This window comes from Hibiscus syriacus, unplaced genomic scaffold, assembly GCF_006381635.1.
Source record: "Hibiscus syriacus cultivar Baekdansim isolate YM2019G1 unplaced genomic scaffold, ASM638163v2 tig00002511_pilon, whole genome shotgun sequence".
Lineage (NCBI taxonomy): Eukaryota > Viridiplantae > Streptophyta > Magnoliopsida > Malvales > Malvaceae > Hibiscus > Hibiscus syriacus.
This window is the reverse complement of record NW_024061932.1, coordinates 5,080,577-5,094,700: the sequence shown is the minus strand read 5'-3', so window position 1 is coordinate 5,094,700 and position 14,124 is coordinate 5,080,577. Positions and strand designations below refer to the sequence as shown.

The window sequence follows — 14,124 nt, the reverse complement described above, 5'->3', positions numbered from 1 at the left end:
CAGGTTCTATTCGAACGAAATACAGTTTCGACAATGGTTCTGTACTGAAATAAAATGCTAAAATTTGTGCTACTTAAAGACCATTACCATTATGTTCTTTATGCCGTGTTACTCCAACTTGTCATTTTTCTTAAAGTATTCCTGTATGACACCTATGTTAGACACACTTTGGAACATGGATATGAGAATATAATCCTCCAATGATCCTTCAAATACATGGAAGGAAAAAGTTTAACATACCCATGTCAACATATGCATATAAGTGATACTCACACCCCAGTGCAAGTAACATAAGATACAACTGCAGTGAAATAGAATGATGCACGTCTAGTGGTACCTAGGCAAAGCAGGCTTTAGTAACATAAATCTCAATGGGTCAACATTTATATGGTCTGTGCACTAACAAATCATATAAATGCCAAGTTTCGGGCATGTAACATCTGAGACACAAGTTGGATTCTAGAAGTACAGACGATGTTTAAAGCAGACACTAGATTTTGAATCATAGCAGCTGGTAACAAATACTCGCACATGCAGAAGGAAATGGAAACATCATAATTTAAACTTCAAATACAGAAACAATGAAATATCTACATGGGAGTTAAAAGTCACTTACCTGCTTCACAGAAATACGACAAACAGATATCAAAAAGGTTAGCATTATAAGAAGCTGCTGAAATTAGATAAGGGCACAAAAAATGAAAGATAAGACAGATTGATATGTAACGTATAAATAAAATATCACAAGAAATTAGGATCCCCTGTTTCGTTTAGCTCTTCTGGAATTTTTCCACATACGCCTGCAGCAGAATGAAGAAATTGTAGGGCAGTAAGTAAAATATGCATAAAATGGAATAGGCTATGCCTAGAAATAATTAAATTATCCGAAGGGATTGTCTTTCAACTTCAACAATGGAGCATGTTATTGACTGAAAACATACAAATGATGGAGCAAACCAAGGCCAGAAAAGCATGCTGTGCGGAAATGGAAAAGACAACAAATGAAAAGTCAAAAAGTCTGTTATTTTTCTCACCTGTACAAGTTTGCTAAGCTTTGGTTTCGAGAATGACAGATATTGATCAATTTTTTCAGGTGTTTGAGGAATATTTGTCCCTTGCATTGTAGCAATCACTTTGTCAACAACTTTCTTTACAATGCTTTTATAAGCCTCTTTGCCAATTTGACCTTCCTTCCAAGCCGGTTTTAGGAGATCCTTGACAAACTCGACAAGTGCAAATTTAAATGCACGAAGCCCTTTACCATCCTTTCTCTTCTTTCCCTCCTCGGTCCTATCATCTGCCTCCATGTTCTCCGACAAACCATTCGTGTTCTCTGCTTCAGCTTTCTTGATTTTCAGAACTCCATTTTCCTTTGTCGCCTCCTGACTAACAGGATGTACTGGAAATCCGAAAGGCTTAGTGTTTGTATCCTGCTTCTTAGCAGGATCAATGCTATCATCTCTGGGGTCATATTGATTCTGGAATGAAATTTCTTGATCTGGCTGTACAGTTGGCATGGAATCTGGCTCAGCAGGTCCTCCAGAGTGTGCAAAAGACGTCACCTGCATTCCATCATGGACATTAACAGCAACATGAAGTAATGGAAGTAGTTGCACCTAGGGGTGTAAACGAGCCGAGTCGAACTCGAGTATTGCTGAACTCGACTCGATTCGAAAATTCTGAAATGGAACTCGACTCAACTCGAAAACTCGCGAGCTTAAAATTTTCAAATTCGACTCGAACTCGAAATCCTAAACTGAAACTCGTAAACAGCTCGAAAAAGCTTGAAATGAAAAAAAAATCTTAAACTTAACTCGATTGAAGCCTCAAACTCGAACTTTAAATACATAAAAATCTTACTGTATTTTTTTAAAAAAAATCAATACATAAATATTAATATTATTAATAATTTATTTTTAAAAAAAAGATAATCTTAATATATTATATTTTCGAATTGCTCACGAGCTTTTCGAGTCGAATATCAAGTAGCTTGTTTCGGCACGTTAAGAACTCGAGTTGAGTCCATTCGATCCGAGTATTTATCGAGGCTTGATCGAGTCAATCTCAAGTAACTCGCAATCTGTCTCATCTCATTTACAGCCCTAGTTGCACCTTTCCAAATGACTAAGCTAAAGAGGCAAAAAGATTAGTATGTTGGGTGCTCTGTTCATTGCTTACCATGTTCGAAGTTGGCAGAGATCCATAATTACCATGTAATATACTTTTATCCCCAATAATCAGTTTGGTGCTTGGTTTCTCCTCTTGAAACAGCACACTATTTTGTGGAACTTCCGTATTTACTTCATTAGAAGGGATTGACAGTTCACTTTGTCCAATTGCATTTAAGTTTGAATGAGGTAAAGAACGCCCAGGATCATCAAAATTTTGTGTTGGAAGGATGTTGGTAGAAAATTTTGGACCAATGTGTGAAACACAATAATTTCTACTAATGGCATTGGCGTCGCATGGGAATGCCGCGGGAGTGCTACCCATTGTCAAGTGGTCCACTTGATAGTTAAATTTCCCTGTTGGCATTCGCTGAGAAGCAGCAAGCTCATCACATGCTTGACCTGAGGCCATTTCAGTTATATTCTTTTCGTGAGCCGGTAAAGATGTCCCCACAGGAGTGATCTCTGAACTATGAGACTTTTCCTTATTAACAGAAGAGTGGATTCGGTAATTCCACTGGGGAGACATTTCCATATCATCATTTGAATCCTCAACACCATTTGGTTTGGAGGCACCCACTTTTTCATTTATGTCATCGTTCAACTTTGTAGCCCCTAGGTAGGCACCTGTATCACTCCATTTAGGACCAGTCCAGGGTTTCTTGGCATCATTTAGCACATCAGCATCACTCCCCTTTGAAGCATTCCAAGATCTCTCCGCATTGAAAGAAGCATCAACATCAGTAGGTTTTGCACCATCCTGTAGCTTATCCAGACCATGATGAGAAAATCTACAATAGTTTCCATTACGACAATTTCCAGCAGCAAAGTATTTGCAAGGTATGTCACTGCTTTTTCGAGCTTCATGCTCAACACCTCGCTCTGGAGTTATAACTCTGTTCCTCTTGTTGTTTTCCCTTTCTTTATTTATCTCATTTATTGATCCTCTGCTGTAACCATCTGAAACACCATCATGAGTAAATCTACATGATGCACCTCTGCGACAGTTACCTTCCAGATAATCAGTACAGCAATCAGTAGATCTTCCACTCTTAATAAAGTAATCTTTATCATCAGTGCGAGTAATATATTTTGAAACACCAGCCCTCTTTTGCCTATCATCGCAGCCATCCTCATGACTTTGACTATCCTGGTGAAGAAAGTGACACTGACTGCCTCTCCTGCATCTCCCACCCATAAAATCTCTACACATTTGAGTTGACACCCCAGATCTGTATCTGATTCTCTCATGGATTCCCGATTGTCGCCTAATGCCAGGAGCCGGACTTCTGCTCCTACTTCTACTACGACTTCTACTCCTGCTTCTGTTGGTAAAACTAAGATTAGGATGGATTAAAAATCAGAAGTACGCAACAGGAAAACAGGAGATATAGAAGACAGAAACAATAATACCACTTATCCAGACAAATAAGCATAAACCAAAATACCACTTAAGAGAGACCAAAAGCATTATGTTCAACAAATAAGGTTAGATGCAACCTCGGTGACTACAAGATTTTAAATAAACTAACAGGAAAATAAACAGCAAAAATGGGGGGAAATGTTGATATATTTAGCAAATTAGCATAGAGAAAATTTTTAACACAAATGGAAAGACAAAAAAAGCAGCATGTGATTCTCAATTTTGTAGCAACACAGAAGCACTAGTAACAATATATTGGGCGTGGATGGTATCAGTTATATAGATGCTATAGTAACAACCAGGAAACTGTTAAAAAGAATATGTTAACAATGAAGGATACAAGAGTGACAATCAAACCTTTGAGACCTGCTCCAATCACCCTTAGGAGAATTGTGGTAATTTTGTTTCCTTCGCTCATCAAGAGTAGGTGACTTTTTCTTGATGTACGTGTCATCCCCATATGACAGGGTTGCAGTTTTCCAATTTTTGGCATAATCACTATTGATGTTATCATTGTCTAGGCTACCTCTGCATCCATGTAAATATTCCCTTAAAGGCGATCCATGCTTAGATTTCATGACAGACCACTTATTGCCATTCCTACGAACCTCTGGAGAGAAAGATCCATGTTCTGATTCTCTTTCATGAGAAGACACACTTGCTTTCACAGACCAGGCACTGTCTTGTACATTTTCAAGAGAATATTGGTGTTCATCTTTTAAATCCCACTTAGAACCACATTTTCTGCTTTTGCTCATTTTAGCAAGCACGCACCCTTATCAATGCAGTAGTCTGGAAGTATGGAATTAAGACATTAACGAACTGGAACCCTCTTTGATTTATTTCAGGATCTAATTCACATACCAGTCAATGTAATCCCCAATCTGCTTGCAATTTAATTTCCTTTGGCAAAAAAAAATTTGATTCCATTAAACAGATGTAAATCTTTCAAATAGAAAATTGTGATCAAGAACAACATGAAGGCATGAAATATATCTCACAGAAAAAAGTCAATATGCAAACATATATAATTGCACGCACTGGTGTAGAGCAATAATGTAATTTGAAATTGGATTATGTTTTATTTTGCCGTTTGGTTTCTAATAATTAACTTTGCAAAAGGAAGCAGCCATCCAAGGATAGAATTAGAGAACCCTAATTTTGATATTGTAGGCAATGACATAAGAAAGCTGATCACCATTTCTCTTCTCATATTTCTACTTCAATATTCCCTGGGTTTTTAGCAACTGGTACAGTTTTTCCAAAGCTCTCCATCTATGATTATCAACAGTCCACCTATTACTCTCAAATACTAACTTATGTGACTTAATATTATGTCCATGGATTGTTTCATGAGCATAATGTATTCTATCTCTATCTCGAAATGTCCAACCAACTATTTCCATACCCACAATCAACAACAATTGAAACAAAATTTCCATCATCTCCAATTGCATTTTTTTCCTAATTGCTATAGGAGACATCATAGTTTAAAACAGCTATTTCCAAATAGCAAGAATTGTCAAATGTCATCGAAGTACATCAGCAATGAACTCAATGTATGAGAATAGGAGTTGGGTAGAGACGTACAGTCATAAGACACATTTCCCTCTCAATGAGAAAATACAAGTTTAAACCTTGGAGACATTGTTGGGAGGGGCAGCCACGAACCCCAGACAAAGATCATAAAATGGACATGGATGGTACCATAACAAAACGTATGAGAATATCAACCATTAAAGAAGCAAAACTGAAACTAAACAGGAAGTAAACACATTACAAAATAATTCACACTTCTAAAAGGGATATACCAAGTTCTACAGAATCTGACGTTTTCAAGAAAATAACTGCTAAAACTTCATCAAGATCTACAAGAATTGGAAATGGATATCAACTTGACACTTGAGGAAACTGCAATAAATTTCAAATTTATCACAATCAACATGAAAAGAGGAACATGGACAGAAACATGAAGGACTTGTATCAAATTCCGTCTTGCTAGGACTTAATATCAATGTGTAACCTCGGAAGGTAGAGCTGAAATCCGCATGTATAGTTGATTGAAGCATTCTCGACTAAAGGAACCGGATTGCAACAACATCTATATATGATGAAGTTCTAAACAAATTACATTAAAAGTATGATGATCACTTGAAATAGATAAGAAAAGGGGTGGTTAATTTTGGACAAGGGTAACATTTGGTAGGATGAACAGGAACGAAGTTCAGCTCCGAATTCAAACTAAAAATAATTCCTAACAGAATTTATGTACATCAGAAGTAAAGTCAATATACAAAGCAGCTAAACCAAAACAAAGAACAAAAAAAAGCACTACAAAGGAAAAAGGACTAGCAAATTAGGCTGACAGCAAAACTTACCCAAAAGCAACACAAAAAACTAGATTGAGAAGTAAATCAGAACTGAGGGATGAAACCAGCAGTGAACAAAGAAAACCCATCAGAACTGAGGGATGAAAGAACAAAGAAAACCTCAAATACCCATAAAGGAACGAAGAGCAAAGGAGCGAATTCAGATCAGAAAAGCCGGATTGGGAATAAAAAATCAAAAGAAAATTGAATAAAGGTGAAGAAATGACGACCCTTTTTTCTTATTTCTTATTTGTAATCAAACAATAGATTTAAGAAACAAAAATGGAGCGAACAGAGCGACATTGGCAATGCAAATAGACAGGCCCCGATCGTACCTATTAGGAAAAACAAAACTGGGAACTGCACCTGCGATGGAGTCTTCGGTTTGACATCTGAAAATGAAAATGAAAATGAAAATGAAAATGGTTGAAACAATTTTCTTTCTAATTTTGTTTCCATCTTAAACTGAATATAAAATAAAAGTAAAAGGAATTCTGCCTTTCCTCCTTTCTTTCTAACAGAAGCGGTTTAGGATTTTGAAACTTGAACAAAGAAATTAGACAGCTTCTTTGGGGGAAAATTGCAAAAATTCAATTTCATAAGAAAATAAACAGTTTTAGTGTAAAATAACTTCTATTCAGATAAAGATTGTAAATATGAAATGATTTTATTCTAAACAATCCAAATCTAAAATGGTTTAAACGCATCCTTGCCCCTGAAATTATACTATTTGCATCCAGTAGCTTTTAGGGTGTGTTTGGTTAGGGGAATGTGAGATTATCATGGTAATGGAATCCACATTCTCCCGTTTGGTTGGCCGGAAATGTCATTCCCAGTAATCTTACATTACCAATAGTGAATTTTTTGGGCTATATTACCGGGAATGTCATTACCTCCCTTTCTTTAGGTATTGTTGGATTACCGGTGTTTTGGACTAAAATGCCCTTGAAAAAAAAAATTCTTTCAAAAATATCATTATCCTGTCATTGAATAATAAAAATTCTACGAAGGTTAAATTATAAATTTATCCTTAAACTATTTTAGATTTACAAAAAAAAATATAATTAAAATTTTATATGAAGTTCAGGGGTTAAAATAAAATTTTACCCTTTCATTAAATTTTTTTAATATTTTCAATTTTGTAAAAAAAATATAAATTTTATGAATTTAAATTTTTAAAGAAAATATATAAATATTTTCCAACTTGTTAAAAAAATAAATATATAATAAGGACAATTTGGTTAAATATACATTCCAATAATCTTTTATTCATTTAACCAAACACGGTAATCTTACATTCCTGCAAAACCAACCAAACACAAAATACAACATTCCCAGTAATCCTATTCCCGGGTAATCTTTTATTCCCACTGGTAATCTTACATTCCGTGAACCTAACGCACCCTTAAAGTATCTTTCCCGATATTTTTCGTTAACTTTGTTAAAGAAAATAAAGATAAATTATATATTTAGTCCCAATCATTTCTACAGTTTTACTTTAGTCATTAAGCTATTTGTTTTTTAAAATCATCATCAAATATAAATTTTTGTTCCATTTTGATCACCAAATTTGGTTTAATTTATTTTTTTAAATTTATAATATATAAGAATTCATTCATTTCATATATTTTATTTTAAAAAACTCAATTTTATTTAAAAATTTATTTTATTAAAAGAACTTAATTTTATATGTATTTTTCAAGTCTTTCTTTTTATTAAAAATTATATAAATTAATTATTATTTTTTAATAATTTATAAATAAGTTAATCTAACTAATGAATTTCTAAATCATTTTTAAAATATCAAGAAATCTCGTCATCTCTAAGCATTGATCACTTTTTGAGTGTTCATATGATTATAATACCTAATAAAAGAAAGACCCTTAAACTATTAGATCAGAATAAGAAGGAAAAAATACATTTGATGACACTTCTATTTTTCCAAGTTGATAACATGTGATCGTTGATAAATATCATGAGAATAAAACCATTCAAGGTTGAAATTTTGGCATTTAAGTAATGTTAAGCCATGAAATGTTCACATTGGGGCATTCCCAAAAGCACAAATCATGTTGGGATAACAATAATCAGATCAAGAAGACATAGAAGATGAGCTTCGTCGCTTGAGATGACAGAGGTAAAATATGAAGACAAGAAGATCTTTCATTGGAAAAGTAAATCATTCAAGTTTCAATTGGCAGAAGGGTATTAAGAAAACAAATTTGATAGAGCAATTAAGTCAGAAATGGCATCGAGATCATATGCCTTATCATAACAAGAATTCAAAAAAGAAAATGTATTTTTCTGAAATTTAATGAAGACATAAGACAGATCTATATAGAGGACATGACAACAAGACGATCAAATTGTTCTTCAAAAATGTAAGCTTGAACTGACAAGTTGTGACACTGATATTGAGGCGGGGTATACTCTAAAATGGTCAAAGTGAAGGAAGATTAAGTTCTCCACTTTAAATCCAGAAGAAGATTGATGATTAATTTTTATATATGAACCTCATGCATTATTTAGATGTATTTAATTGCATTCATATTTTCATAAATAAATACATATTTTTACAGATCTTCCAAAAAAAAGATAAAAAAGAGCAAATCATAATTCAAGCCTCAAATGGAGGGAATTACATTCAGAGTGGCAGAACCTCAAGAATTAAGAAGCCCAATCCACAAAACAATCTTTACTTTGAAGTGTGGCATGTTATCTGACTAATATGATGTTTTCAAATGATTTTAAAAAAAATCATTTTCAAAGATTTCTTAAATGAGAGTTTAAGAAGTCAACTAGAATTTCATAAGAAGAGGATCTCGGCAAAGAATCAAACCACAATTTCACCAGTGGAAAGAGTGGATCCAACAAAAAATTAAGGACCTTTGAGTCACTACTTTCGGGTACTTTAAATACATATCAATGGCACATGATAATATTTTTGCAGGTCTAAAACTCTTCAAAGAGAAGATAGACCAAACATTTTCAATGGAAAGGTTCTTAATGAGAAGAACTCGTCCGATAAAGGAGAAGAAGTTCATAATAAAAAGAATTTGTTCAACATGGCTCGTCCATCATATAAGGAGTTGGACCAGTACCTTTCTTTTAGCTCGATTCCATCACATAAGGAGTTGGATCAGCATCAACATTTCGCTTGATTCCATCATATAAGGAGTTGGATCAACATCACCATTTTGCTTGATTCTGTCACATAATGAGTTGAATCAGCGTCATCACTATTGAGATAGTTTCCTTCGAAACTCAAAATCATTTCACTCAAGATTTTATCTCACTTGAGATTATTTTTCTTAAAACAAGTTTTATCTCAATTGAGATTATTTTTCTTAAAACAGATTTTATCTGACTTGAGATTGTTTTTCTTAAAATAGATTCTATCTCACTTGATATTTTTTCCTTAAAATTTTTTTTATCTCAATTGAAAGTGTTTCTTTAGAGGAAAAAAATTCCTCACTCAAGGCAATTGTTTAGAGTTTTCCTTAAAATCGCTTCATTTGTAAGTTAGATTTTATCTCTCTTGAGATCAAAAGATCATTTTTCGGTTTCACATTCTAAAATAATAAAATTTAATGATCAATGATAAATGTGTCTTTGCAGGATCATCATCTATTGGATAGGGGGCAAACCAATAGAGGGGATTTTCAGATACGTTTGTAGATGCTCGGTTTTGTCCGGGGCCAGATCGGAGCAGACTCAAAGCTGAGCAATTGAAGGCCCAACTCAAGTCCACGTGAATACTCCCTAGAAGAATAAAAGTAGTTATCGGGTCAGTTTTTTAATTAATTAGGAAAACTGCCTTAGTAAATTATTTTGTAAGTGGGGGGTTTATTAACCATCATCATTGCTAAAAGAGGGGGTACACAAACAAAAAGGGGAGAGCAACACAATCGACAGAAAAAAAGAAAAAACGACCAGATACAGAGAGAGATTACAAAAAAAAAGGAGATGAGAGATTACAGAGACTAGATTTTTTTTTATTTACATACCAGAACAAATAGAAAAAAAATTGTGAAAACAACGTTCGGGGATTCAGAGATCAAACAGTGTAATCGGGTTATTCCCTATCTTTCTCGAAAGCAATACAAGCAATTTGTAAGTAAGTTATTTTTCTTTTTGTTTTTCGAAATATCCAATAATGCTATGTGTGGTTCTTTATTTTTCTTTCAAAAACTAGAAAATAGGGAGAGATTAGAGATTTACCTGGGTTGTGTGAGCGCAGATGGAACCTCGGTGACTCCATGTCAACACCGTTCGGGTTCCATTATAAAATAAAAGGGATTGATGTTAGTCTTAATAAAAATATTTTCTTTCTTTAATCAAAACAGTAAAGAACGAGAGAGAGAGAGAGAGAGCTTACCTTGGCCGAGCATTCGTGGCTCTCAATCGAAGGGGTTTTAGGCATGGTGGTCACCATTTCTGTTAGTTGAGTAGAGGAAGAGTATGATAGGAGGAGAACGGCGCTGGGGAGACGTTTAGTTTAGCAAAGTACTGAATTGTTTTAGGTTTAGTCTAATTATAAATTCAAGGGTTTTAATTGAAATGGCATCGTTCCAACTAGGGTCAGAGTAGCCCACCATTGTGTGAATGGGTTTATTTCTGTAAGGGTCATGTTAGTTTTCACTCCAGTTCATTTTAGTCCTCAAATCAAGCTCTTTCGAATTTTTTTTAATTTTGTCATTGTATTTCATGTTCCTTTCTTTTTAATCCTATGTTATGTTGTTCATAATTTATTGTTGTTCTTATTTTTAGACTATAATTTTTTTTTAGATTATTAATCCCATAGTATGTTTACTTAATTCACATGTTATTTTGCACTATGTTCGACTGTTTTTGGTATGGGCTATTTTTGTCCTTTGTGATATGAATGTGTATATATACACATGCATAGGTATGCATAACTTGGTCCATATGAAGCATATTTTATTTTGCCCAATGGCATAGACATTATGGTGTATTATTATGTATAAATGTATTGGCACGTGAACATGTATTTTGAATCTTGTGAATAAATTTATAATATGTGGTTACATGCATGTACACGATATATGAGTATTTTGCATATTAAGCCAAAGTAGTTTATATATAATGTGTTCTTGCCTTTAAATTACATTTACCGATTTAATGTATGTAAAGTCATGTGAATTTATTTTAATTTAGTTCATTGTTAGGATTGTATTCTTTAAGTAGTTGCTCGTATTTGTTTTGCTTTATTGATATGTTTTCGTACATGTACAGATATGCAAATGATTTAATTTTGAATCGCATGACATTTTTTGCATGGTATGTATGATAGCCTCACGTGCATAACTCGACCTATTACATAATCGGACTAAGGGTAATACCCTTTTAATTTAAAATTGTTTTAAGTGGGCAGCCATAACTGATTTGAGGTCCACTTTTAATGATTTTAAAATAAAAGTGTATCCCGAAAGTGAACCAAAAAATTGATTCGTCACCTAAAATTTGGGAACGAGAGAAAAAGAAATGTTCGTTTATTTAAATATATCGAGAAAAGGTTGTTATATCTTTAAGATCTGGTCTCGATATTTGTAAATAATCGAACATTCTTTATCTTTCTAAAACGACTTGGTAATTTTAATTTAGTTTGTTTGAGTGCTTTTGAATGTTTTTAAATTTATATCTTTGTTTTATGGGATCAAAAATCAAATTAAATTAGAATTTCTAAATGTCATTGCAAAGATATTAATTAATCGACTAGGTACCGATTTAGGGCGTTGTGGGAGTGCTAATCCTTCCCCGCACGTAACCGACTCCCGAACTCGGATTTTGGTAACGCAGACCTTAATTTGTTGTTTTAATTAAAATTAATTTTTATTTAAAATGACAAAGCATTTTTGGGTGCCCAATCATACCCTAATCAAAGATTGGTGGCGACTCTTCAAACCGTATTTTTTGACCGTAAAGGAAATTCAAAATTTTTCGGAACGAGAGGTCTTTTAAATCGCATTTGTTTTTAAATTAAAAATCAATTGAACAAAATAAGTTAAAAATTGATGTGGTTTTCAAAATCTCACCTTTTCACTTTTAAGGAAAAATCGTTTCGACAGCTTGGCGACTCTGCTGGGGACTTTTTTTAGAGAGTCAAGCCGATAGTCGATTAATTAATTGTCTTTGCAATTGAAAATTACAAATTCGTTTTAATTTGATTTTTGATCCCTTGTTTGGTTTTTAATAAGTTTTGTTTATATTTTGATTTTTTTTAATTTAATTTGATTAACAAATAAATAGTTGTACTAATTTGTTTGCTAATGATTTCAGATTAATTGTGTGAATTTAGGAAATTTTGAGTGTTTTTATTGTGTTTTTTCGTTTTTCCTCACACATTGCACAACTTCATTATCATGACATGAGCTAAAATCCCGCTCCGTCCTATTTAAGTAGGAGTGAGAGACTATGGCCTCGTGTGGTTTTCACCTTCGCATGGGATAGTGGATCGCTCCTGGAGCTCACGCCTTATGGTCCTCGTGATGGTAATCACCTCCGCATGGACATAAGGAGGTGTGTTCCCTCGAAATTGAACTCGATCCCCTAAAGCCTGTGATGGGCCAGGATTGAGGGTTCGGTAGCCCAAGGGGGCACCGGCAAGGACAATTAAAGAACCTATTGCTTTAGAACCTAACCCGGCATATAGTGAACGTAAAGCCCGAACTTAGGTTGAACTAAACCCGAACCTTAAGAATCCCGTGAGGAGGGTACACAAGGAAAAGCTTTTTTGAGTCATTTATTTTCGTTTTTTTTATAATAAATGCATGCGAACTAGATATCATGCGGTTAGGTTTATTTTTTGAATAAGCATGCGAATTAGATATCATGAGGTTATGATTTCTTTTTGTGGATAACAAAGCATGGGGGTAGATATCATGTTGGGTAGGATCTGATAAAGCATGATGGGGTAGTCAGCATATGTGGGTAGGATTTTTGAACAAATTATTATCCTGGATTAATTGCTTCATGTTTACTAACCGATCTTTTGTTGTTTTTGCCTTGTTTCTTTTCTGTTTTGCATTACATTGTCCATTATATGGTGTTGATTTGGGGTCGATGTCCATATAGAAGGCCAGTAATATGGAACGAACGGTTCGGAAAGAGGTTGAGGACAATGCAAATGTTCTGAGGTGGTCGGAACAGTCCCAATTGACCAATGGAGACAGCGTGATACCTGGATATGTGTCAGAGTTATTTGGTTACACTCACATCAACGTACGTCAGAATGATCTGAGTGAGCTAAGAGAGATATGGGGAAGATGAGAAGCAGCCGATAAGGAGATGTTTTATCAGTTGTACGGCGATATTCCTTATCTTCTGGATGTTCCTATTGACCGAAATCTGTTTAGAGCATTGGCGCAGTTCTGGAATCCGGCTTATGGCTGTTTCACATTTGGTAGAGTGGATCTAACACCAACAATAGAGGAGTATCAAGCATTGGTCCGTTGTCCGAGGTCCCAGATAGATAAAATATATACCAAGCTGCCAGTCACTCCTTCATTTAAGAATAAATTACTATTGATGACCAGAATGAGTGAAGATTGGGTAGTCAGAAACATTAAGAAGAAAGGAGACAGTGAGTGTATCTCTTGGGCTGCTTTGAAAGAAGTAATCGATCATCATCCTGATAAGAGAAAGAAGCTTGACTTGTTTGCTTTAGGGATTTATGGGCTCGTTATTTTTCCAAATGAGCTAGGATATGTAGACGTATCAGTCGTTGACCTGTTTGAAAGATTAGACAAGCACGTGGATCCTGTTCCAGCAATTTTAGCTGAGATATTCCGGTCTTTGAGTTCTTGTAGGCGCAAGGGAGAAGGACGCTTTATAGGATGTGCGCCTTTGCTTCTAGTGTGGATTCTGAGTCATTTTAAACATGTTGAAAGAGCACCAGGATGAGTGTTTCTAGAGGGGTTTTCGCCTTTGAAAGATTTTCTTTCTAAAGAATGGCCTGGGGGCTTCACCGAAGAAAAATGGATGGTCATCTTCAAGGATATTAGAGATGGAGATATTTTGTGGCGAGCTTCGTGGAATACCTCTTCGGATATACTTTACTGATGTGGAGAGCGAGATTGGGTTCCTTTGCCAGGTATACGGGGTTCTGTTGGGTATGCACCGCTACTAGTTTTCAGACAGTATG

At 34.6% G+C, this 14,124-nt stretch overlaps 1 protein-coding gene across 1 annotated transcript; it reads right to left on the bottom strand.

Annotated features, from left to right (window-relative positions):
• Positions 1–532: 532 nt before the first annotated feature.
• LOC120146917 (zinc finger CCCH domain-containing protein 38-like) lies at positions 533–4,588 on the bottom strand. Its single transcript, XM_039160400.1, has 4 exons — positions 3,949–4,588; positions 2,179–3,493; positions 1,035–1,562; positions 533–800 (listed from the first exon to the last, which is right to left on the bottom strand). The coding sequence occupies exons 1-4, from the start codon at positions 4,347–4,349 to the stop codon at positions 771–773; spliced, it is 2,274 nt and encodes a 757-aa protein (XP_039016331.1). The 5' UTR covers positions 4,350–4,588; the 3' UTR covers positions 533–770.
• Positions 4,589–14,124: the final 9,536 nt, after the last annotated feature.